At 45.3% G+C, this 24,747-nt stretch overlaps 1 protein-coding gene across 4 annotated transcripts in view; it reads right to left on the bottom strand.

Moving 5' to 3' along the window:
• TSPAN2 (tetraspanin 2) overlaps positions 1–20,045 on the bottom strand; it is a 63,239-nt gene extending 43,194 nt beyond the window's left edge. For 3 of the 4 annotated variants that reach the window (XM_045081866.1, XM_045081868.1, XM_045081869.1), the window contains exon 1: positions 19,253–19,408. In XM_045081866.1, coding sequence (XP_044937801.1) covers positions 19,253–19,321 — 69 coding nt within the window. In that variant the 5' untranslated portion in view covers positions 19,322–19,408. Of the gene's footprint in view, positions 1–19,252; positions 19,409–19,956 lie in introns of those variants that run through there. The other variant, XM_045081867.1, reaches the window with a different exon arrangement.
• Positions 20,046–24,747: the final 4,702 nt, after the last annotated feature.

The following is a 24,747-nucleotide window of genomic DNA, read 5'->3' as shown; positions in this document are numbered from 1 at the left end:
GAATTCATGCTAAACCATTCACAGTATTTATCTTTGAAGGTAGGATTACCTTTTCACTCTTAAACTGTCCACATGAAGCATGGAATTACTCTCGTACATTTAAAAATGTTGTTTTCTCCATGCATTATATGGCAGTTTATCTGCTCAATCCAGAAAAAGTGGGGGGGATTTTCTTGGGCCGTGCTCTAGTTTTGGGAGAAAATCAGCTTTGAGGTCATTGCTGTTCTGGTGCAGGGAAGAGAGTGATGCCCTTAGGAAGTCACTGTCCTAGACGCTCCTCGAGACTGCCTGGGACAGATGTGCCCAGCAAAGCCGCACAGGCAACCCTCCCCATCTTGCCTCTGTGGTGACTTGATGGAAAGACAGTTTCCAAATACAAAGCAGAACCTATTGACAGAGGCATCAGGCCAAGGCATGCAGCCACCAAGCAGACTGTGGAGGAGGTGACTGGTCCCAGGGACACCCTACCATGCGGCCACATTTTTGGCATGTCTGTACACAGACTCTAATTTATTGCTGTCTGGGATCATCCTCCCAGACGGAATACATTTGTCCACTTCTGGCACAGATGTATTTGATGCATAATGGAAAATTAAAACAGAGGTTGCAATTTCAAGCCACGGGGCAACGAGGGAAAAAAATCTGCGCTGGCTCGTCCACACCCCCAACCCCAAACCACACGGGTTTCCTCCCTGGTCAAGGAAACTGCGGCTTAACTGAATGTCATCACTGTGTGGAGGGAATCCTCCCAGCACACAGCCCCGGGCTGTGTCAGGAACCGTGGGGGAGGACCCGTCAGGCCTGAGGTTGCTTGTGACAACAACCATTGCTGCTTTGGAAAGTGACATCAACAGAGACCACGTAGCCCTTTGGTCCTTCCAAACTCCCCACTCCTGTACGGCTCCTGTAATACTCTGGTCACTGGGCTTTGGTGGGTCGGCCTCACCCTAGAAATGGAATTGAATTGGAAAAATTCACCCTGGTTCCAGACCAGTCAGGAGCAAAGTGAGCAAGGTTAGCAATACGAAGTCCCATTGCTCTGTGGGTCCCAAGCCCAGAAGAGACCTTTCACAAAATGAAGGGGAAGCCTTCAGGCCCAAGAAAAATGTTAACCCCTTCTAGACCCAACCCCCTCTGTTCCTGTTCTTTCTTCTCTTCTTAGTCTCAGCCACGACATGGCCCCTCAGGCAACATTAGAACAAGTAAGGAATGAGAGGCTGCCCTTTCCTTCTCTTGCCGCCTGCTCTCATCTCCTTTCCCTTCCTCCCTGTCCTTCAAGGAATCAACTGCAACCGGGTTGGGGGTGTGCTAGGCTTGGCTTCATGGAATCAATGACGAAAGACAGGACTCACAGTCCCACACAGGAGCTGATCCTGCAAATGGGTACACGCAATAGAAGGCAGGAAGCTCGGTGCTCAGGGGAAGAACATCACACTGCCCAGGAAAGCAGAGCAAAGCGCGACAAGTGGTATTCAGCAGAAGACATTCTGCTTTGACGTACACCTTCAAGCATGAATTTGAAGTCGTTGAGCAGGAGAGGGCTGGAGGGAGGAGAAAACACCAGGCGGAGGGTCCAGCATGGGTAAGGCTTCGCTTCCTTACCTGCAGCCTGTGTTGGGCAGAGAGAGGAACCTGGGATTGGAAAAGGCAAGTTGGGGCCGACCATGCATGGCCCACAGCTTCTTCTTAGCCTGCTACCATCTTGGAAAGCCCATGGAGGGCCTTGGGGGAGGGGAGGAGGGAGTTATTCATCCCGACAGGAACAATCAGGAGCAAAGGTGCTCTTGGATGCCAGACAGCGAGGAGCCAGAGATAAAGTTCTGATGGCGGAAGGCGAAAGTAGGACAAAGCAGGGACAATGGGAAGTGGATGCGGTGAGCACTGAGTACCGGAAGGATCCACTCTACTGAGGGCTGCCCTGCTTCCAGGACTAGCACCAATCCCCATGCCTCTGGAATAATCATCACTAGAAATGTTGTTTTTCCAGGAATGGACTTTTTTGTACAACACCATGAGGGTTTTTTTTGATGCTTATCACTTAGTAAACATTTACCGAGCATCTATTGTGAGCGAGGAGCCAAGGAGTCATAGGAAAGGAAGATTCACCTCCTTCTCAGGAAGCTTTCAGGGGCTCATGGAGAATCTGATTCTCACTGGATGGTCCAGGAGGGACACTAACCTTGCAGGTGAGAATTCAATCACAGAACCAGCCCATGAGAAGATGATGGATAGCCTCATTTCTTTTCCGAGTCTCAACAGTGTGTTAGGAACTCAGAGAATGTGATGAAACAGGATTCTGAGGGCAAAAGTGTGCCCATTATTTAAGAAGAAATAAAATAGAGAAAAGAAAAAGGCAGCAGTGAAAGGAACAGTGATATATCAATCCATGTCATTAAGTGGGGGGCGGGGGGTGTCACCAGATACAATTATATTATGCATCTTCAGGAGCAAGTGATTTCAGCTTCTAACCATATTCTAGAGCGTCTGCAGGACACAAGGTTGCAAATTATGAGCGTATGTTTTTAGAGAAGACAGTTTAGTGTTCTAAAACTGAAGTGGCAGAAGAGAGGACTACGGACGGACCTGCTTGGAAAGCATCTAAAGCAAAGTGGATGGGCCAGAAGTTTCCTTTAAGTAATGGCTATCTGTCAGAAACAGGTCATTTAGCACGAAGCAGAACTGGTTAAAGGATTTCAGTTTCATTTTACTGTATTTACTTCTACTTTCCTGGGATTGCTGCTGAAATGTTCTATCTTGAGGACACACTTCTTTTTTTCACTTAAAAAAAAAAGATTTCATGAACCATGAACCTGGTTCTTTGGAAGGTGCTATGATGGAAATCGGTCAGGGCTGAGATGAAAGGGTGCCAGGATCACTTGCCAGTCCTGGGTCCCCCAGGCTGCGTAGCTCCCCCCCAGCCCCCCCCCCCACCCAGAGAAGGCCAGCCAACCCTGATCATAACCCCTAGTCATGCCACTCTCTTATCTGATGATTAGGCCCACCAGAAAGCCCTCTTTCTGGGTAAAAAGCTTCGCCTTCACACATGACGTGTGTTTTTTCACCTAGATAAAGACTGCTGTCCTCTGATTCTCTAGCCTGTGTGTTTCAGTTCCTTCTCCCACTTGGGGGTTTCTGCTCCTCCTATTTCGTTAGCTGGGAAAGCTCTCTTCCCCTACCTGTCCCTCTAACTCAACCAGCCCAAAGTCACTACCCTGGCCTGGGTATGTACCTGCCTTCATATTTCATATAGCCATTTCTATTTAAATATTTCTGGAATTAAAAAAAATGAAGGCCTGAGCTGCATGGGGACAGGGACAGGGTGTACACTGCTCTTAGCCCCCTGTGTGCAGAGCAGGCTCCTAACGGACATCTGTTCAAGGAAAGAGTGGAAGCCCTTCACCCAGGTACCGTTTAAGCTGTGCTATGGACAAAATGTGTGTCATCCACCCCCCCTCACCCCATTCATCTCCTGAAACTCTGCCCCCAGTGTGATGGTATTTGGAGGTGGGGCCTTTAGAAAGAGGTGATTAGGTTTAGACAAGGTCCTGAGGGTACAGCCCCATGATGGGATTTTCTTGTAAGAGATCCCAGAACCTTCCCTCTCTCTCTCTGTCTCTCTGTCTGCCTTGTGAGGACACAGTGAGAAGGCAGCCCTCTGAACGCCAGGAAGAAAGTTTTTACCAATACCTTGATCGGCTGATACCTTGATCTTGACTTTCCAGCCTCCAGGACTGTGAGAAATCCAATCCTGTTGTGTAAGGCACTCTGTTTTTTTGTTTTGTTTTGCTTTTTAATGGCAATCTGACTTGACTAAGACAGGCTGAAAGGAGTGACTGCCCCCCCCCCCGCCCCCAACCTCGCCGCCAAGGGAATCCTTTGCCAAGTACTATTTTCAAAAAACATCTGCACCTGGGAAACACTGAACAGACACCTCGGAAGGCACGGTGTGAATACACTGTTGAATTGACTCAGCAAAATACTTTCCCACAGAAAAACAGAACAAAACTAGCCCATGTAGTATCAGCTCTGTGTTTTCTTAAGCCCGTGGGGATGTGCACTGTGCTTCATGCACAGATGCCAAGGGTAGAGCCGCACGTGCCCACGTGCCCTTTAGAGGCAGGGGCTTATGAAAGCCTAAAGCAATTAGAGCAGCACGCACACAATGCCCTTAAACGCAAGAATGAACAAGGTGAATTTGGTATTCTTGCTTCCCCAGGGAGAACACCAGGTGTCTACACAACCCACCTCATCTGCAATTCTCTTCTTTGCAATGGAGTCCCACAGAGCTGGAAATGACACTGTAACCCTAGAGTTTTCATTAAAAGCTTTTAAGCTAATACTTGCTCTTGGTGGTAATTCCCATCCCAGACGCAATCAGGTAATGAGCATTTGCGATCTTGATCTGATTGCAAACCGCATCACGATACCGTAAGGGTAATGGAGTTCCATCCTTTTAGCAGCAAAATTCAGATGTACATTTGCTCTGGAAGATGACACTAATTTTCTTCAAGAGGAAAGCCAGATCCCAAGATTTTCATCCTCTTATTCAGTGAGAGCAAGGCAAGGAGTCAGAGGGTACCTTCTCAGAATCAAGGAACCCATCAGAAGAAACACAAGACCCTAATGTCCTAGGGCATCCATATATAACCACCCCCGGAGGAAGCCTGCTGCCTTCCCCTTGACCTCAGGAGCAGGTGAGGTGGGGCTGGAAAGCAGTGTGACAGCATGTGATGAGGCAGCGGTTAGCTTGGAAATGCGCCAGTTAGAGACCAGGGTTTCTGATTTTCCCTATTGTTTTTCTTATAACGAATCCATGAGAACCAGCTCATGCTAAGAAATTCCCGAAAGACTTCTTTCAGGTAAGGATATATTTTAAAACCTATCAGTGTTGAATTCTCTGCCCCGACAGTAGCATTCCATGGTCACAGCCGTGACTGGATCAGGAGTGAGCTATTCATCTCTGGAGGGAATGCGGGGCTATGTATTTGGGCCGAACATACCTTTTTCTGTTTGCTTAGATCATTCGGGAGTTGACTTGTGTGGATCAACAGGGAGACAGCTGGGAGGCAGTGTGGAAGGGTTGGTGGCATTCCAGGATCAGGGGAAGGAAACTAACCTGGGTTGGGGGAAAGCTTGCTGTCGTGACAGAGCAGATCCAAGACAGGTGGTGGGAAGTGTGTTGAGTTTATTCAGTGGTTCTACGCAAGGCTTTTTCTCTAAAGAAATACGGGGCAAAGGAGGAGAAAGGAAATATCAGCAAGAATTAGGAGAAAGAGGATGATGGGATAGTTGTCTTGGACATCCACACAAGTATCAGACTGCTGTCTTCTGACTGCAGTGAGCAGATGGCCTGGTGAAGTGAAGATCAAATACGCACAGAACTAAGATCCAATCCACTCAGCCACCGAAGTGAGTAAAATCCAAGGTCTGCCTTGCCTCACTTAGCAGATGATTTCCAGGATGGTAACGGCCTTGATGACATCCCCCTACTTTCTCCTGGCAACACCAGCTGGCACTTATCTCAGGGTTGCCCTCTGAGTAAACACTCAGCTCCAAGGTCTACAATGCCTACTGTGAGGTCTCATCTATATTGAGCTTCCTATGAGCAAAGACTGGGTATTTAACAACTTTGTTTTACTGTCTAATATTGTTCAAGGTAGTTTGAGAACCACTCTTGAGATAAATAGGATTCTTCCATGTCAATCGATGGAAATGATCTACACCCGGTTTAAGGTGTTACCAGGAGACAACGGCAGGAAAAAAACATTTCAGGTAGAACTCAAGTTAGCCTGGAACAAGCCTAAGAGCTTTGGTTTGTTAAAAAGTTAGCTTGGATGAAATCCCGGAGAAATCATGGATGTGCAGCTTGGTGTTCCAGAGAGCTTTCACTTCACAGCAGTCTTGCCAGAAGCCATTTGTGTCCTGAAGGCCAGCAGCACTGGGTCATTTGCAGGGGACCGGGTCTATTTGAGCATGCGCACGGCGAGCAAGTGGGCTTCCTGGTCAAGTGCCAGCAGCTTGCAAGGCACCAGGTCCTGCCCTGCTGGGGTCCCTTCCACCCCTGCCCAATTCCCTTGCCCTGGTTTATAAGCTGACTCTTTCTCAATCACCATTATGATGGGGAGGACAACACAGCGTACACTTTGGGACACTGCTGATTGCTCTTCTAGAAACTTTTAGCTCTTCTGAGTATTCAGACTGTGTAGTGGTGCCTTGAGGCAGGATAATAACACTGTGGTGTCGTGATGTCAAGAGGCTGCAGCAGATGGGGGTGGTGGTGGTTGTTTCTAGGTGTCCTAGATTTGAATCGGGTTCTGTCTGTGATCTTGGGAAAGACACTTGATTGCCCAAACCCTCAGCTTCTTCCTTTGCAAACTGGAGGTAATAATAGTGCCTTCCTAAAAGGTTAAATGAGTTCGAGTTTCACATTGAGAATGGGGAGTGCCCAGCACTTAGTTTCACTCTAGTGGTAGACTTGCTAACATGACATTCAGACCGAAAACTGAATCTGACCCAAGGTAGGAAACACCACTCCCATAGTACCAATAACAAAGCCCTTGGCTGCCTTTCTCTACTCATTTTTATGTTAGCTCTATGCTCTTTCCAGGACAGCTAGAATCCCTTGAGTTTTCTAAATGATCCATACTCAGTATGTCAATGCACCATTCTAGAAGCCATGCTCCCTCTCTCTCTTTAGTTTTAGTTTTATAAGACCCAATAAGAAATGGAAAAATGATTTAGAGAGAAAGAATAACTATATCTAGGCTAGAGCTATCCAACAGAACTTTCTTCAGTGATGTCCTCCATCTGTGCTGTCCAATATTACAGCCACTTGCCACTTATGGTTCCCAAGCATGTGACATGTGGCTACTGTGACTTAGGAGCCAAATATGAAATCTCTTTTAGTATTAATGAATTTAAATTTGAATAGCCATATGTGGTTGGTAGCCTAGTCACCATATTGGAATTCACGTGTTCATCATAGCTCCAACCTGGTCTCCCGTTCCTCTGCAGATTGGAGTGGTGGACAGCATAGACTCTGGGGCCACACACAGAACCCCAGTGCTGCTGCTGGCTGTCTCTGAGTCCCTGGCAAATCTCTGAAACTCTCTGTACCTCAGCTTCCTCCTGTGTACACTGGGGGATGACAAGAGCTGCCATTTCAGGGGGTCAATGTGAGGATTAAAGGAGCCAGGGTACAAAATGTGCTCAGGAAAGCAGCAGCACAGAGCTTGCATTTACATCACACTGCTCTTACTCAAGATTTTGCTACCAAAATTGAGTTAAAATCTCTTGATACATATCCCTTCTCAATTCCCATCTTGCTTTTCCTCTGCCTTAAACTGATCAGTACTGGTTTCAACCTAACTCTCCTGCTTCTCTCATATACCAGGCGGGCCTGACTTTCTGCATCAATGCCTCTAAAATGGGGATAATTACATTAGTTCATGAGATTGTTGTAATCCATGATCAAATGGGATATGCATGTGGAAGCATTTTGTAAACTAAAACATCATATGAATGTTAATTAGCATTATTATTTTTGTTCCCAATTAAACCCCAAAAAGATTAAAAGGTGGGCCAGGGTAATCCTTACTCATCTGTAAGATGTGATCCCAACCAATCTGATAGTCTCATTTAAAAAAAATTTATTTTTTCATTTACTTATTTAAGAGAGAGAGAGAGAGAAAGAGAGAGAGAACATGAGACCAGATAAGGTCAGAGTGAGAAGCAGACTCCCGGAAGAACTGGAAGTCCAATGTGGGACTTTATCCTGGGACTCCAGGATCACGACAAGAGTCGAAGGCAGTTGCTTAACAAACTGAGCCACCCAGGTGCCCCTGCTATTCTCATTTTACTTGCTTCTTCCTCCATTCCTCCTCCTGATTCCTTAGCAACCATGATTGTCTCAGTATCACTTACTTCAGGAGAACAGCCCTGTTGTGATATTAATTGTCAATATTATGGTAGGAGACAGAGGTTATATTCTCTTTTGCCACACAGTTGGAGGTCCAAACACATTGCATGGATGTTCTAAAATTACACAGTGAAATGCAATGGACAATGAAAACATGGCTACCTGGTAATTCTAGAAACCATCAAGTCTTTATATGGAAAAAAAAGTCTTGAAACAATAATGGTTAAATTGTAACTGGAATAAAGAGAAGTGCCATAGGACAGCAGACCTATCAACAGTGACCTGGCAGGCCAGAAAGGACTGGCATGATATATTCAGAGCACTAAACAAGAAAAATATGCAGCCAAAAATACTATATCCAGCTAGGCTGTCATTGAAAATAGAAGGAGAGATAAAAACCTTCCAGGACAAACAGAAACTAAAAGAATTTGCAAACACCAAACTAGCCCTATAGGAAATACTGAAACTGGTCCTCTACGCAAAAAGAGAGCCTAAAAGTAACAGACCAGAAAGGAACAGAGACAATATACAGTAACAGTCACAGGTAATACAATAGCACTAAAGTTGTATCTTTCAATAGTTACCCTGAATGTAAATGGGAAAAATGCCCCAACCAAAAGACACAAGGTATCAAAATGGATAAAAAACCAAAACCTATCAATCTGCTGTCTGCAAAAGACTCATTTTAGATCAAAAGACACCTCCACATTTCAAGTCAGGGGGTGGAAAACAATTTACCATGCTAATGGACATCAAGAGTAAGCTAGGGTGGCAATCCTTATATCAGATAAATTAGATTTTAAGCCAAAGACTATAATAAGAGATGAGGAAGGACACCATATAATACTTTAAGGGTCTGTCCAAAAGAAGATCTAACCATTTTAAATATCTATGCCCCTAACATGGGAGCAGTCAATTATGTAAACCAATTAATAACAAAATCAAAGACACACATCGACAATAATACAATAATAGTATGGGACTTTAACACCCTCCTCACTGAAATGGATAGATCATCAAAGTAAAAGATCAAGAAGGAAATAAAGTCTTTAAATGAAACATTGGACCAGATGAACATCACAGATATATTCAGAACATTCCATCTCAAAGCAACAGAATCACATTCTTCTCTGGAACATTCTCCAGAATAGGTCACATCATGGGTCACAAATCAGGTCTCAACTGGTATCAAAAGATTGGGATCATTCCCTGCATATTTTCAGACCAAAGTGCTTTGAAACTAGAGGAAAGTTGGAAAGAACTCAAATACATGGAGACTAAAGAGTACTAAAGAATGAATGGGTCAATCAGGAAATTAAAGAATTGAAAAAATTCATGGAAACAAATGAAAATGAAAATACAATTGCTCAAAATCTTTGGGACACAGCAAAGGTGGTCCTGAGAGGACAGTAAATAGCAATACAAGCTTTTCTCAAGAAACAAGAAAGGTCTCAAATATACAACATAATCCTATACCTAAAGGAGCTGGAGAAAGAACAGCAAAGAAAGCCTAAACCCAGCAGGAGAAGAGAAATAATAAAGATCAGAGCAGAAATCAATGAAATAGAAACCAGAGAACAAAACAGATCAACAAAACCAGGAACTAGTTCTTTGAAGCAATTAATGGGATTGATAAACCCCTGACCAGACTTATCAAAAAGAAAAGATAAAGGACCCAAATTAGTAAAATCATGATGAGGGGTGCCTGGGTGGCTCAGTGGGTTAAAGCCTCCGCCTTCGGCTCAGGTCATGATCCCAGGGTCCTGGGATTGAGCCCTGTATCAGGCTCTCTGCTCAGCGGGACCCTGCTTCCCCCCTCTCTCTGCGTCCCTCTCTGCCTACTTGTGACCTCTGTCTATCAAATAAATAAATAAATAAAAACTTTTTAAAAAAATCATGAATGAAAGAGGAGAGATCACAACCAACACCAAAGAAATATAAACAATTACATGAGCATACTATGAGAAACTACACACTAGCAAATTTGACAGTCTGGAAGAAATGGATGCATTCCTAGAGACATATAAACTACCAAAACTGAACCAGGAAAATAGAAAACCTGAACAGACCTATAACCAGTAAGGAGATTGAAGCAGTCATATAAAGTATCCCAACAAACAAGAGCCCAGGGCCAGACGGCTTTCCAGGGGAATTCTACCAAATGTTTAAAGAAGAATTAATACCTATTCTCCTGAAACTGTTCCAAAAAATGGAAATGGAAGGAAAACTTCCAAACTCATTTTATGAGGCCAGCATCACCTTGATCCCAAAACCAAAGACTCCATCAAAAAGGAGAATTACAAACCAATATCCTTAATGAACATGGATGCAAAACTTCTCACCAAAATACTAGCCAATAGGATCCAACAGTACATTAAGAGGATTATTCACCACAACCAAGTTGTATTTATTCCTGGGCTGCAAGGTTGGTTCAACATCGGCAGATCAATCAATGTGATACAATATGTTAGTAAAAGAGAGAACAAGAACCATATGATACTCTCAATAGACACTGAAAAAGCATTTCACAAAGTACAGCATCCTTTCTTTTTAAAAAAATTTTTTTAAAGATTTTATTTATTTATTTGACAGACAGAGATCACAAGTAGGCAGAGAGGCAGGCAGAGAAAAGGAGGAAGCAGGCTCCCTGCTGAGCAGAGGACCTTGGGATCATGACCCGAGCCAATGGCAGAGGCTTTAACCCACTGAGCCACCCAGGCTCCCCTATGCATCCTTTCTTGATCAAAACTCTTTACAGTGTAGGGATAGAGGGTACATACCTCGATGTCATAGAAGCCATCTATGAAAAACCCACACTGAATATCATTCTCAATGGGGGAAAACTGAGAGCTTTTCCCTAAGGTCAGGAACATAGCAGGGCTGTCCACTATCACTACTGCTACTCACATAGTCCTAGAAGTCCTGGCCTCAGCAATCAAACAACAACAAGAAATAAAAGGCATCCGAACTGGCAAAGAAGAAGTCAAACTCTCGTTCTTTGCAGATGATATGATTCTTTACATAGAAAACCCAAAAGACTCCACTCCAAAAAAGCTAGAACTCATAGAGGAATTCAGTAAAGTGTCAGGATATAAAATCAATGCACAGAAACCAGTTGCATTTCTATACAACAACAACAAGACAAAAGAGAAATTAAGGAGTCAATCCCATTTACAGTTGCACCCAAAACCGTAAGATAGGCAGGAATAAATCTAACCAAAGAGGTAAAGAATCTGTACTCAGAAAACTGCAAAGTAGTCATGAAAGAAATTGAGGAAGACACAAAGAAATGGAAAAACATTCCATACTCATGGACTGGGAGGACAAATACTGTGAAAATGTCTGTGCTACCTAAAGCAATCTACACATTTAATGCAATCCCTATCAAAATACCATCAATTTTTTCAAAGAAATGGAACAAACAATCCTAAAGTTTATATGGCTCCAGAAAAGACCCCGAATAGCCAGAGGAATGTTGAAAAAGAAAGCCAAAGTTGGCAACATTTCAATTCCAGACTTCAAGCTCTATTACAAAGCTGTCATCATCAAGACAGTGTGATACTGACACAAAACAGACAAATAGATCAATGGAACAGAGTAGAGAGCCCAGAAATAGACCCTCAACTCTATGGTCAACTAATTTTCAACAAAGCAGGAAAGACTGTCCAGTGGAAAAAAGACAGTCTCTTCAACAAATGGTGTTGGAGGGGCACCTGGGTGGCTCAGCAGGTTAAAGCCTCTGCCTTCGGCTCGGGTCATGGTCCCGGGATCGAGCCCTGTGTCGGGCTCTCTGCTCAGCGGGGAGCCTGCTTCCTTCTCTTTCTCTGCCTGCCTCTCTGCCTACTTGTGATCTCTTTCTCTCTCTCTGTCAAATAAATAAATAAAATCTAAAAAAAAAAAAGGTGTTGGGAAAATTGGACAGCCACATGCAGAAGAATGAACCTGGACCACTTCCTTACACCACACACAAAAATAGACTCAAAATGGATGAAACACCTCAATGTGAGGCAGGAATCCATCAGAATCCTTGAGGAGAACACAGGCAGCAGCCTCTTTGACCTCAGGCACAGCAACTTCTTCCTAGAAACATGGCCAAGGGCAGGGGAAGCAAGGGCAAAAGGGAAGTATTGGGATTTCATCAAGATCAAAAGCTTTTGCACAGCAAAGGAAACAGTCCACAAAACCAAGACACCTGACAGAATGGGAGAAGGTATTTGCAAATGACATATCAGATAAAGGGCCAGTATCCAAAATCTATAAAGAACTTATCAAACTCAACACCCAGAGAACAAATAATCCAATCAAGGAATGGGCAGAAGACATGAACAGACTTCCTGCAAAGAAGACCTCCAAATGGCCACCAGACACATGAAAAAGTGTTCAACATCACTCGACATCAGGGAGATACAAATCAAAATCACAGTGAGGTACCACCACACATCAATCATAATGGCTAAAGTTAACCAGTCAGGAAATGACAGATGTTGGCAAGGATGCTGAGAAATGGGAACCCTCCTACTCTGTTGGAGGGAATGCAAGCTCATGCAGCCACTCTGGAAAACAGCATGGAGGTTCCTCAAAAAGTTGAAAATAAAGCTACCCTATGACCCAGCAGTCTCACTACTGGGTATTTACCCTTAAGATACAAATATAGTGATCCAAAGGGATACCCACACCCGAATATTTATAACAATGTCCACAATAGCCAAACTATGGAAAGAACCTGGATGTCCATCAAAAGATGATATGGATAAAGAAAAGGTGATATATATATATATATATATATATATATATATATATGAATAATATGCACACATCAACCCCCCCACCCAAAATCTTGCCATTTGCAATGACGCGGAAGGAACTAGAGTGTATTATGTTAAGCGAAATATATAAATCAGAGAAAGACAATTATCATATGATCTCTCTGATATGAGGAATTTAAGAGGCAGGGTGGGGGATCGTGGGGAGAATGGAGGGAAAAAATGAAGCAAGATGGGACCAGGGAAGGAGACAAACCATAAGAGACTCTTAATCTCAGGAAAAAAACTGAGGGCTGCTGGGGCATGGGGGAGGGATAGAGTGGCTGGGTGATGGACATAGGGGAGGGTATGTGCTATGGTGAATGCTGTGACTTGTGTAGGACTGATATTTCACAGACTTGTATCCCTGAAGCAAATAATAGATTATGTGTTTATTTAAAAAAGAGAAAGAAAGAGAGAGAAGTGCCATAAGGAAGCCAAGACGTAGGGTCCTCTCTGCCCCATTCAGAAATGTGAGCCACCAGTAGGTCTTTACCACTGGTTTTCAGAGTGTATTCCTTAGACCAGCAGCATTAGCATCACCTGGAGGCTTGTTAGAAATCCCGACCTACTGGGGTGTCTGGGTGGCTCAGTCAGTTAAGTGTTGGGCTCTTGATTTCAGCTCAGGTCATGACCTCAGGGTCTTAATTTCAGCTTAGGTCATGATGCCAGGGTCCTGGGATTGAGCTCAGTGCCTGTACTTAGCAGAGAGTGTGCTTGGATTCTCTGTCTGCCTTTCCGTCTGCCCCTCCCCGCTTGCATGCTCATGAACACATGTGCATGTCTCTTTCTCTCTCTCTCTCTGAAATAAATAAACAAATAAGTCTTTAAAAAAAAAAAAAAGACCAGTAGAACAGAATATATATTTGGACAAGATCCTCAGATGATTTGCGTACATACTAAAATCAGACGGTACCAATCCCCAAGGTTTTCCTTTGGTAGCAGAGGGTCAGGGCAGGGAACAAAGAGCAGTGCCTGTGTGGGCATCGATGCCCACAATCCTGTGAGCTGGAACCTCTGCTAGGTGCTGAGGGCTGAGAGGAGGAGGATCCCTCCTCTTTGGCAAGAGACAGCCACTGCCTCAGGAAACAAAGACACTAGAGAGGAAATAAACTACTCAAAGGCAAAGTGGAGGAGTAAATAGACGCCCGAGTGTCTCAAAATCAAGGACTGAGTCTTCATCATTTTTGAATGCCCAGACACTTGGCAGGGTGCTGGGCACACACTAGGTCATCAGTATAGGTTTCCTAAATGCCTGCAGAGAAGGAAATCTCTCCTTTGCATTCCATGCTTTTGAGAATCTATGGAGCTCTTGCTCTTTTTCTTGGTTGGTTGGACCTTGGATGCTTATTTGCTGTTTCTTTTTACTTTTATGAACCTCTTGGATTCTGGTTTCTACTTGTGTTTCCACTGCTTAAATATAACCACTACTACTATCTTACATTACTGAGTATTAACTATGCACGCAGACCATACTACTTACTACTTGACAGGTATTAACCGATTTTATCTGCACTAAAAAATCACAGGTTGATGTTGGTACTTAATTATGTCCATTTTCCAGATGAGAAAACTGAGGCTCAAATAGGCTAAACAGTGTGCCCAAGGTCCCCTAGTTAGTAAATAATACAAGCAAGAGTCAACCCAGGCAGTGTGAGGCGAGCATCCACCTTCCTGTCTTTGAGTCCCTGGCTTTGAATGGCCATCCTGCCTGGACCTGTTCGAGGTCTGTGGACTGCTGACACTCTCCCTCAAGCCTTTGCACACTGGTCCCTATCACAGACACTTTGCCCCTTCCAGTCACACCAGGCCTTTCTCGTCCACGTCAGAGGAGGATGGCCTCTCCTGCTGTCTTCCCACCTTGAGAGAAATCAGAAATGAAGACTATCCTACAAGAAGACCAAGGAAATTCCTATCTGCCTTCTGGGGTGGTCTAGCTTTTGGGTAGACCCCAAAGAATACTTTCTTCAGGAACGTTTTTGTTTAAACCAGTATTCCTGACAGGGGTGTTAGCTCTGAAATTACTGTTTGAAACAAGTTTGAGGAAGAGGAGGAGGCAACCTGGGACCCAGTAGCATCAAACATCTTTCACTCCCGGGCTGGTGGGACACGATCATTCCTAATAGCACCCGTTAGGCGTCATTGACCAAACCCCCAGAGCTGCCTGAATGCTGGTGAGAAGGAAAGGAAAGCAAGTTCAGACAAGCCATATATGGCATGTGAACAGTCCTGCTTCCTGTCGGTCGCTAACACGAGCTGCTCAGTACTGCACAATGATAGGAAAACGCTGAGCGTACAACAATAAAGCAAGGAATAAACAGTGCCCGTTTTTGTTGAAACCAACATATGCGGCTTGGTGGACTGTAGTGTTTTATTTATATTGCTATGCAACGGAGGAAAAAAAAAAATAAAGGTGATTCCAGTGAGAGGCATGGGCCTATGCCGTGCTTCTGATTATAGTGTCCGAATTTAGACATGACAGATGGTGGGAGGGGTTCCATGTTAGACATCAATCATGATAACAGAAATGAATTTAGTGGGGTTCATGACCAGGCTCTACTTTTGTTTTTAAAAATGTAGTGGTGAATACAGTTGGCGGCCCTGGGCTGGCAGAGCTGTGCCGGCTCTGGCAGGATCTAGCTGAATGTTTATAAAATCAGGAGCATAGTCTAGGGAAACTTACTTAAACCAAGCTGCCAGAGGAGCCTGCAAATCGATTTGTCAAATTGCAGATCACAGAACACACCCGCCCCCCACCTCCTTGCCTGCCTTCTGGTGAATTCCTGATAGGAAAGACTGTGGTCACCCAAGGGGACAAACTGCAGATCACAGAACACACCCGCCCCCCACCTCCTTGCCTGCCTTCTAGTGAATTCCTGATAGGAAAAGAGAGTGCGGTCAAAGAGGGGGACCTTATAGCTCAGAAGGGCAGGCACCCAAGCATGCCAAGGGGTGCGTGAATAAGACACGTGAAGTCACAGCTAAAGCTGAGTCTTTGAGGAAAACCAGCCCCCACCCTCTGCCCTTCCACAAACTTCCCACAAACCCCTCCAATCAGGAAAAACAACTTCAGAAACTAGGGTGGGGCTTTTCCTGGAATCAGGTTCCCTCAGTTACAGTGAAGGCAGATATCTAGATAATTTATCCCCAATAATCACTTTCCCCTAAATGATGATGTATCGGTTTCAGTTGGCCCTTACCCTATGATGGTGCATGTCTAAGACTCGGGAAAGCCTCCATAACCCCTCCTGGGTTCAGTCTGTGCAAACAAAGGACAGATCAACAGGTAATGTACAGGGAGAGGTAGATCAATCTTTCAGATCATTGATTATCAGTGCAAGTTGGGAAGGCCGTTGGTACCAAGTGCTCTAAGCTGCAGATTCATTCATTCATTCTACAGATACTTACTGAATGCCTCCTTTGTGCTGGGCTCTGTTCTAGGCCCTGGAGATATAACTGTGAACATAAGAGGAAGAAAGAAAAAAAGAAAAAAAAAAACAAAAAGAAGCCTGCTCTCAAAGCATTCCAAGTTCAAGTGGAGAAAATTCACAAGTACAAATTGAGAGGATAATGTGTAGTCACCCTACAACAAAGACAAGCTCCAAGTCATTTGGCGAACATAGATACTATTAGCCCAAATTAAGGGACTCAGGAAAGAGAGTTAAGTTTTAAGATGCTCCTACGTGCAGGCACTAATAACATAATAACAGGCACAAATAAATAATGTTTTTTGAGCACTATGTACTAGGTTCATAAGAAGATGAGGTCAGGCACTTCACACCATTTTGTTTTAATCCTCCTGAAAACCCTATTACCCTAATTGTATAGATAAGCAAACATACCTAGAAGAATAACTTACTCAAACACACCCTGCTTGGGATCTCTGCCCTCAAGCCTGACCCTTTTGTCAGATGGTAGTCACACTCAGCCTTGTGCTGTTCCTCTGCTGGTAGGTGGCATGTCACCCCCCTTGCCTTGCCCACTTCATTCTACCAGTCCTCTGAGGTCCAGGTCCAGCTTAAACACCTATTTTTCAGGACAACTGCCCTGACTCCTCACTGTTGCTGCAATCCTTTCTCTGAACTTTTTTTTTTTTTTTTTTAAGATTTATTTCAGAGAGAGAAAGAGAGCGAGCAAGGGGGAGTGCCAGAGAGAGAGGGAGAGAGAATCTCAGGCAGATGCCTCCCTGAGCGCTGAGCCCAAATGTGGGGCTCCATCTCACCACTCTCAGATCATGACCTGAGTCCAAAAATCAAGAGAGTCAGGCACTTAACTTACTGAGCCACCCAGGCACCCACCTTTCTTCTTAATTAGATCCTATATATAAAAGGTCATGTCTAACCCCAGTGGCTAACACATGGCAAATGCTCAAACATTGCTTTGTTCCTGCTTACCTTCTTTACTATGTATGGCCAGAAGTGTGACATTTGTCGCTTGATTATATACTTAACTTTTTGTTCTATATACATTGGACTTGTTTCCTTAGCAACATTGGCAGCTTAGAGAATAGCATTTTATATTTATAAATTATATATACTGATTTATATTTACATGTTATAAATTATCTTTATACTATTTATTTAATAATCGTTTAACATTGGTTCTCAAGCTTAAGAAAGCATCAGAATTATCTAGAAGGCTTGCAAACATAGACTACTGGGTCCCTCCCTGAGTTCCTGCTTCTGCTGGCCTAGATGGAGCAGTGAATGTACATTTCCGACAAGTTCCCAGGAGATGCTGATGCTGCTAGTCCAGGAACCACCCTCTGAGAACCACCGCTTAAGAGTATAATGTGCCACAGTGCTTAGAACCACAGAGGCTGAGTCAGAGTCCCACTTTTGCCACACACTGGCTATGTGACCTTGGGCAAGTCAATCTATGTGTGCACCTCTGTTTCCTCATGAGTAAAAATGGTGATAAGAATATTATATACATGAGCATCGCCGTCAGGATTGAGTATAATAATGAATGCTGTGTGCTTAGCACTGTCCCTGACACACTGAAAACATTCAATAAATGCTTCCTATGATCCCTGGAAAGGCTGGCACAGCATCAGGCACTCAATAAGCACTGAGCCCCGCCTGAGAAGTCCTTCTGAGGCTGAGAGAAAACTTGTTTTGAATTTGTAAGCAGTGAGAGCGAAGGGTGTCACTGAAGCATGACATCTATAATTAACAGCTTTTTAAATTAAGCCAACATAAAGGACCTTTAGAAATGTCCCTCCCTGTAGTATGCTGAGTGTAAATGCCCGGTGTACAAAAACCATGTGTTTTTTTAAAATTCAGGGGCCGTCTTTGGGGTGCCTCCTTCATACCTTCCCCTGCTGAAGGATGCAGAGCATGGCAAGTTGTCTTATGAGAGGTTAGAGTTGCTGGAGTCACCCAGGCATCTGGGCTAATGGGTTGGCAGACACAAGCAAAGCCCATCATTCAATAATTAATTAGTTTCAGTCATGGGAAGACAAACTCCCTGGAGCAGATAGGACAATCACCACCCTCCCCTCTCCTAGTTGCTTCTGAGCACCAAGGCCGCTGCAGTTCCCCACTAGCATTAAGAACCCAAAACAATATTTATATTTTCCCTCAGGGACTGACTGACGGACAGTTTCTTCAGAAAGCCCAAGAGGAATAATAATAAGACAAGATAATTTTTGCAGTCCTCCAGAGCCTGAGACAGGGTAACCAGGGAGTATAGGGATAGTCTGGCCCTAACCTTGTCCCAATAATATGGGAGACAAGGGGCATGGCCCCATCTCTCTGTGAACCACTAATCGGGGAATGTTGGTTCAGGGCGAAGTTGAATGAGATCATCTGTGGTATTTAGCAGAGGCTGTGGGCTAGGGGCTGTTGGGAGATGCTGTTGCCCTTTGGAAGCCCCTCTCTTCTGTCCGTTCGCTTCAGGGAAGAGTATTACCACCTCCTCGCAGCCAGGTACCCTCCTCTAACACCCAGAATAAGCACGACGGCTGCCCCCCTCCCACCATTTTCACTCCTACCCCCAATTTCCTCAAACAAAACCATCACCGCCAGGTGGTGTCTCCACACACGCGCTTTGGGGCACCACCCCTGGCAGCCCCCGCACCGGCACAGGGGATTCTCTCCCAGCGCCCTGGCCAGGCCCCGGTTGCAGCGGAAGGGCAGAGAGACAAGGGGTGAGTGCCCCGGGGGCCAGGTGGGGAGCCGACTCCTCAGGAGGTGAGGTGAGGAGGGGCTGGTGTCCCCGCACCTGGAGTCACCAGCTGGGGTAGAGCTTCCTCAAAGGGAAAAGCCACAAGGTGTCCCCCACCCCCCCCAACCCGCTTCTCACCGTTTCTTGTTGCTCAATCTCTCCCTCCCTCTGCTTTCTCTCCCTCCATCCCTCCCGCTATCCCTCCCCTCCCTCTTTGTCTGCCTCTTCCTCACCTCAGCCTTTTTGAACACCCAGCCTCGTGGAGCCCGGCTCGGACGCGGCAGCGGCCAGCTCCCCGGGGACCCCGGCCCCGCGCCCCCGCCCGGCTCCTCCCCTGCCCGGCCTGCCCAGCTCCGGGTCTCACCCAGAAGAGCAGGTTGAAGCCCAGCAGTAGGTACTTGATGCACCGCAGACCCCCGCGGAAGCGCCCCATGCTGCGGCCCCGGCGGCGGGATCCTGTGTCCCCAGGCCCGCGCTCGGAGCGCCGGGAGCGGCGGGAGCCGGCGGGGAGGGGGCGGAGCGCGAGGGGCCGTGGGCGGGGCCTTCGGGGGGCGGGGCGGAGGGGCGGGGCCCGAGTCGGGCGCTGGGCGGGAGGCGGCCCGGGAGGACCCCGAGAGTCTGGCGTGGGGTGGGGGCGCAGAGAGGGCGGAGATCTGGCGGCCGGAAGGACGCGTCCCCGGCTCTGCCCGGGTAACGCCGGGTGCGTTCTGCCGGTGCCGGGCCCCGCGGGCGCAGCGGCCTCGGTGCTTCTGCGGGCATCTGCCGGGAAGGAGCGTCCGCTGGGGACCCGAGACCCATTTAATCAGCGCCCTGTGCAGAGACTCATTTGAGGCCTGCGGTGGCGGTGGAGAATGAGGACATGGCCCCAATGGCTAAGGAAACCTAGGAAGGTGGCCTCGGGTAGAAGAGCACAGTAGGATCCGGGGCTGCCCTCAAGCTGGCAGTACCCGTCGCGGGGCACCCGGCCGGGGTCTGTGCTCCCCTGGCTCCGGGCGAGCTCACAGGCCGCGAGGTCCCTTCTGGGGGACCCTCCGCCGGTCCCTCCCGCTCTCCGCCGAGAAATCTTACCTTAATAGGCAAGAACTGGCAGAAGGCGCGGGATGAGGCTACTGTGCGCCCTGACGGCTCCTCCCCACCCTGCTCCGGCTAGCCAGCGGAGGGGAGTCAGGGACTCCCCTCGACTTCCTCCCATTCGACTGATGGGAGGGCTTGGAAAGGAGTTCAGATCCTCGGGGATTATTGTGATGTGGAGATGGGAGGAAAGGGGGCGGGTTTTGTTTTGCTCTGTTTCATTAAGTTAGGCTGCTGGCTGGGAAACCAGGCTCCCGCTCCCCATTGACTAAGTGTCTGCAATATGTGGTGCCAGACGGCGTGGGGGCGACAACAGAGTGTAAAATCCAGGGATGCTATGCATCACTTCAGCAAGCCTTTAAGTGCTGATTCCAGGCCGGGCATAGTAGCAAGCCCCAGGGACTCCAGCACGAGGAGACAGCCAGGCCTGGCAGCATCATTTCTGGTGGGAGAGAGAGCTGTAAGCACGTAAATAGAGCAGGATGAGGACGCTGGGCAAGGTGCTGGCCCCCACAGCCTGACCGCACCTCACCAGACAGAAGAGACTTCACTGAGAAGCGTGGGCCTCACTTGGTCTCCAGGAATGGGCACAGAGGACAAGCAGTCGGGACAGAAGGGACAGCATGTTCAGAAGTATAGCGCTGGAGAGACCACAGACCACCACCTGGAACTAGGAGAAATGTAGTTAACTCAAGTGAAGCAGACAGGAGGTGAGTCTGGGAGGTGTTGGGCATAGCTTTCATCCACAAAGGTGCAAAACTACCTTTGCGCCACAGTTTCCTCATCTGCCACGTGGAGATCATGGTACCTACTTCATAGAGTTGTGAAGATCAAGGAGTTCCTATTTGTAGAGTGCCTTGAAGGGTGCCTGGCACAGAATAAGTGCTCTAGAAAGCTTAACTATTATCACATGGCATTCTATCAATCAGTGAGTTTTGGGGTGCCTGGATTGGATGGCTCAGTTGGTTAAGTGTTTGTCTTCCACTCGGGGGATCAGGCCCCACCTTGGGCCCCCTGCTTAGTGGGGAGCCTGCTTCTCCCTCTGCCTCTGCCTGCTGCTCCCTCTGCTTGTGTTCTCTCTCTCTGCCAAATAAATAAACAAAATCTTAAAAAAAAAAAAATCAACCAGTTTTTACCATGCTGCCATCTTTGCCTCCATCTCTGCTTTTAGACATATGTTTGAATATCTAATGAATTTTATTTATGAAAATGAGTAGAAGACAGAAACATGAAAGTGCTGATGCTGGTGATACGAATAAGTCTTAAATAGTGCAATAGAGAAAAAGATGGAAGTCATTAGGTATGCAGAAAGTGGCAGATAGCTTCAATTGAACACTGTTCTAGATCTGTCATCTCCGTTCTATTATAAAGGAAAAGAACTAAAGTATAGTGTCTAATACATAGAGGGGATTCAGTAAGTCTCTGAACTGAATGAACAACAATGATATTAACCTTTAAATACATTGTTAAATTTATGTCTCCAAGACAAAATAACATTTAGAGATGATATATTCTCTAGTCTCTGGGAACAGATCCCTTATTATAATATGTAAATCTATTGTTCTTTCATACTACAGTTTTAGCACAAATGTATTAAAGACAGATGGCTGTCTGCCTAGCACAACAGGTTTGGATTTTGAGTATCGACTTCCCCAGCTCCTCCCTCTAGGAAGTTGTATCTTAAGGGAGCTGATCCTTGACAGGCCTGGGGCACTCTGACAAGGCAGTTTCAGGAGTATGTTATTAAGAAAACTGCAGGACTCCGTTACATAACATCCTAAGGAAGTTAGCCTTTAAACTAGGTGTTAGGCAAAGCCACAGACAAGATCTAGGCAGGGGATAAGATGGTTAGAGGTCTGTTTTTAGAATGGTCAAGCTGGGGCCACATGGAGGATGGTTTGAAGTTAAGACTTGAGACTAAGAGACTGTTAGAGCAGTTCAGAGAGGAAATGAGAACATGAACCAAGACAGTGGCAGCGGGTATGGGAAGGAGGCTCAGATGTGAGAGAGATTCAAAGACTGAGAAAAGATCCAAACAGTGGATATGAGGAGTAGAGGGGAAAGAGAGCTAAGGATAACTCCTGGGGCTCCTTACTTGGGTGACTAGTCAGGTCCTGGGATTGTAAACACAGATGAGGGGTATAGGAGGTGGAGCGGGTTGGGAAGAATGTTACAGATACTGTTGGCATGTTCACCCATCACCCAATCCTACATCCAATTTAGAGGATAAGGAAGTTAAGTACTTGCCTCCTGGTTTCCTTTGCAGCTAGGGCAACAGTCTGATTAATGGGATTTATGGGGAAGTCCGCTGGGAGGCTTCTGGAAAATCTGAAGCTGTGTTGATAAAAGTTCAGTTGTCACTGGCATTGCTTCCTTCCCCCTTTTCCTATCTTGAACTCAGACATGATGTCTGGAGACGCAGAACACTTTGTGACTATGAGGGAAGGCCAAGGGAATGGTAGACCTCTTAGCCAGAAGATGAACCAACACCAGCAGCCACCTACTTCCAGATCTCTTGTTACGTAAGACAAATCACCCTTGTTTTGTTTGTTCTATTCTGTTACTTGTAGCTGATGGTATTTCTAACTGACACAGGAAGACAATAAATTCATGTTTGGATTTGTTGAGTTTTAGAACTGATGGGAAATCCAGATGGAGCATTCCAGGAGACAGATGACTGAGATTCTGGAGAGAGGTTTGGGCTGTAAGTTTAGGTTAAAGATTCATTAACAGGGGTGCCTGGGTGGCTCAGTGGGTTAAAGCCTCTGCCTTCGGCTCAGGTCATGATCCCAGGGTCCTGGGATCGAGTCCCGCATCCGGCACTCTGCTCAGCTGGGAGCCTGCTCCCTCCTCTCTCTCTGCCTGCCTCTCAGCCTGCTTGTAATCTCTGCCTGTCAAATAAAAAAAAAAAATCTTAAAAAAAAAAGATTCATTAACAAATGGTGATGACAGAAACCAATGGTCTTCAAATTTTTACCCATATATGCCTTAAAGAATTATGAAAAAAAATTTATTTGTACACGTTCCCCAATATTTTGTGTGAATATTTTTCTTTTTTTTTTTTTTTAGATTCTATTTATTTATTTGACAGAGATCACAAGTAGGCAGAGAGGCAGGCAGAGAGAGAGGAGGAAGCAGGCTCCCTGCTGAGCAGAGAGCTCAATGCGGAGCTGGATCCCAGAACCCTGGGATCATGACCTGAGCTGAAGGCAGAGGCTTTAACCCACTGAGCCACCCAGGTGCCCCTGTTGTGAATATCTTCAAACAAACAGAAAAGTTGAAATTGAGCAGTGAACTACATATACACACCACCTAGATTCCACTATAAACATTTTGTTTTAGTTCTATCTGTCCATTTGTCAATCTTATTATTTATACATTTCCAAATAAATTCTTGACACCAATACATTTCACCCCTAAATTTCTCAGCATGCATAACATGAACTAGAGTTCATATATTTGTTTATAGTTTTTCTTTTTGTCTTGAGGTAAAATTTACCTTAGTGAAATTTAGACATCTTAAGTACACCATTTGATGATTTTTGACAAACACTTTTGCCTTTCTAACCTCAAACTCTGTTAAGGTATAGAACATTGCTATCACCCTAGAAAGTTCGCTTGAACCTTTTTACAGTCAGTCTATACCACCATCTATAGCACCAAACACTGTTCTGATTTTTTTCATAATTAATTCTCCCTGTTCTGTAACATCATAAAAGTGAAATTGTACAGTATTTACCCTCATGTATTTTTCAACTGACATACAAAATTCTTTAAAGATTTTATTTATTTTTTTGACAGAGAGAGATCACAAGTAGGCAGAGAGGCAGGCAGAGAGAGAGAGAGGACGAAGCAGGCTCCCTGCTGAGCAGACAGCCTGATGCGGGACTTGATCCCAGGACCCTAAGATCATGACCTGAGCCGAAGGCAGCGGCCTAACCCACTGAGCCACCCAGGCGCCCCAAAATTCTTTAATTTTAAGTTTGCAAAAGATGTTGATTCTAATGTATTTTAAATATTGACATTAAAAAAATGGTCATGTTCCTCATTTTAAAGCACCCAGGAAAAATTTAGTGTCAGTGTGATCTGCTACCTACCATCATCCATTTGTTTTTATGTATCAGGTTTAGTGCTTGAAATGACAACAGGAAATTTTTGATCACTGCTTGTAGATGGCGAGCTCTCAATTTTTAAATATTTCTCATTGATGAGAAACTTAACTCAAATAATTTTTTATTGAGGTGCAACGGATGCACATTATATGAGTTTCAAGTGTACAACATAATTTGTTATTTGTACATATTCATTAGCCACATGAAAAAGTCTGAATAAACGCCTCTTTACCTGAGTGAAAATTTGACATCTTTTTTTTTTCTCCTTGAACTTGTATTTCCATTCCATCTTTTCCATGAAATGTAATCCTAAAGTAATTTTTATGCTTGAAACATTTCTCTTGAATCTTTATACTTGCCTGAACAAATATTATTATGTTTATTTTTATTTTTTATTAACATATAATGTATTACTTGTTCCAGTGTTACAGGTCTGTGAATCATCATTCTTTCACAATTTACAGCGCTCACCATAGCACATATCCTCCCCAATGTCCATCACCCAACCACCCCAACTCTCACACCCACAGTCCCTCCAGAAACCCTCAGTTTGTTTTCTGAGATTAAGAGTCTCTCATGGTTTGTCTCCCTCTCTGGTCCCATCTTGTTTGATTTTTCCCTCCATTAACCCCACAACCTCCTGCCCTGCCTCTTAAATTCCTCATATCAGGGAGAT

The sequence above is a fragment of the Mustela putorius genome, unplaced genomic scaffold, assembly GCF_011764305.1.
Source record: "Mustela putorius furo isolate JIRA1106 unplaced genomic scaffold, ASM1176430v1.1 tig00000585_pilon_pilon_pilon, whole genome shotgun sequence".
NCBI lineage: Eukaryota > Metazoa > Chordata > Mammalia > Carnivora > Mustelidae > Mustela > Mustela putorius.
This window is presented reverse-complemented; position numbering and strand designations above follow the sequence as displayed.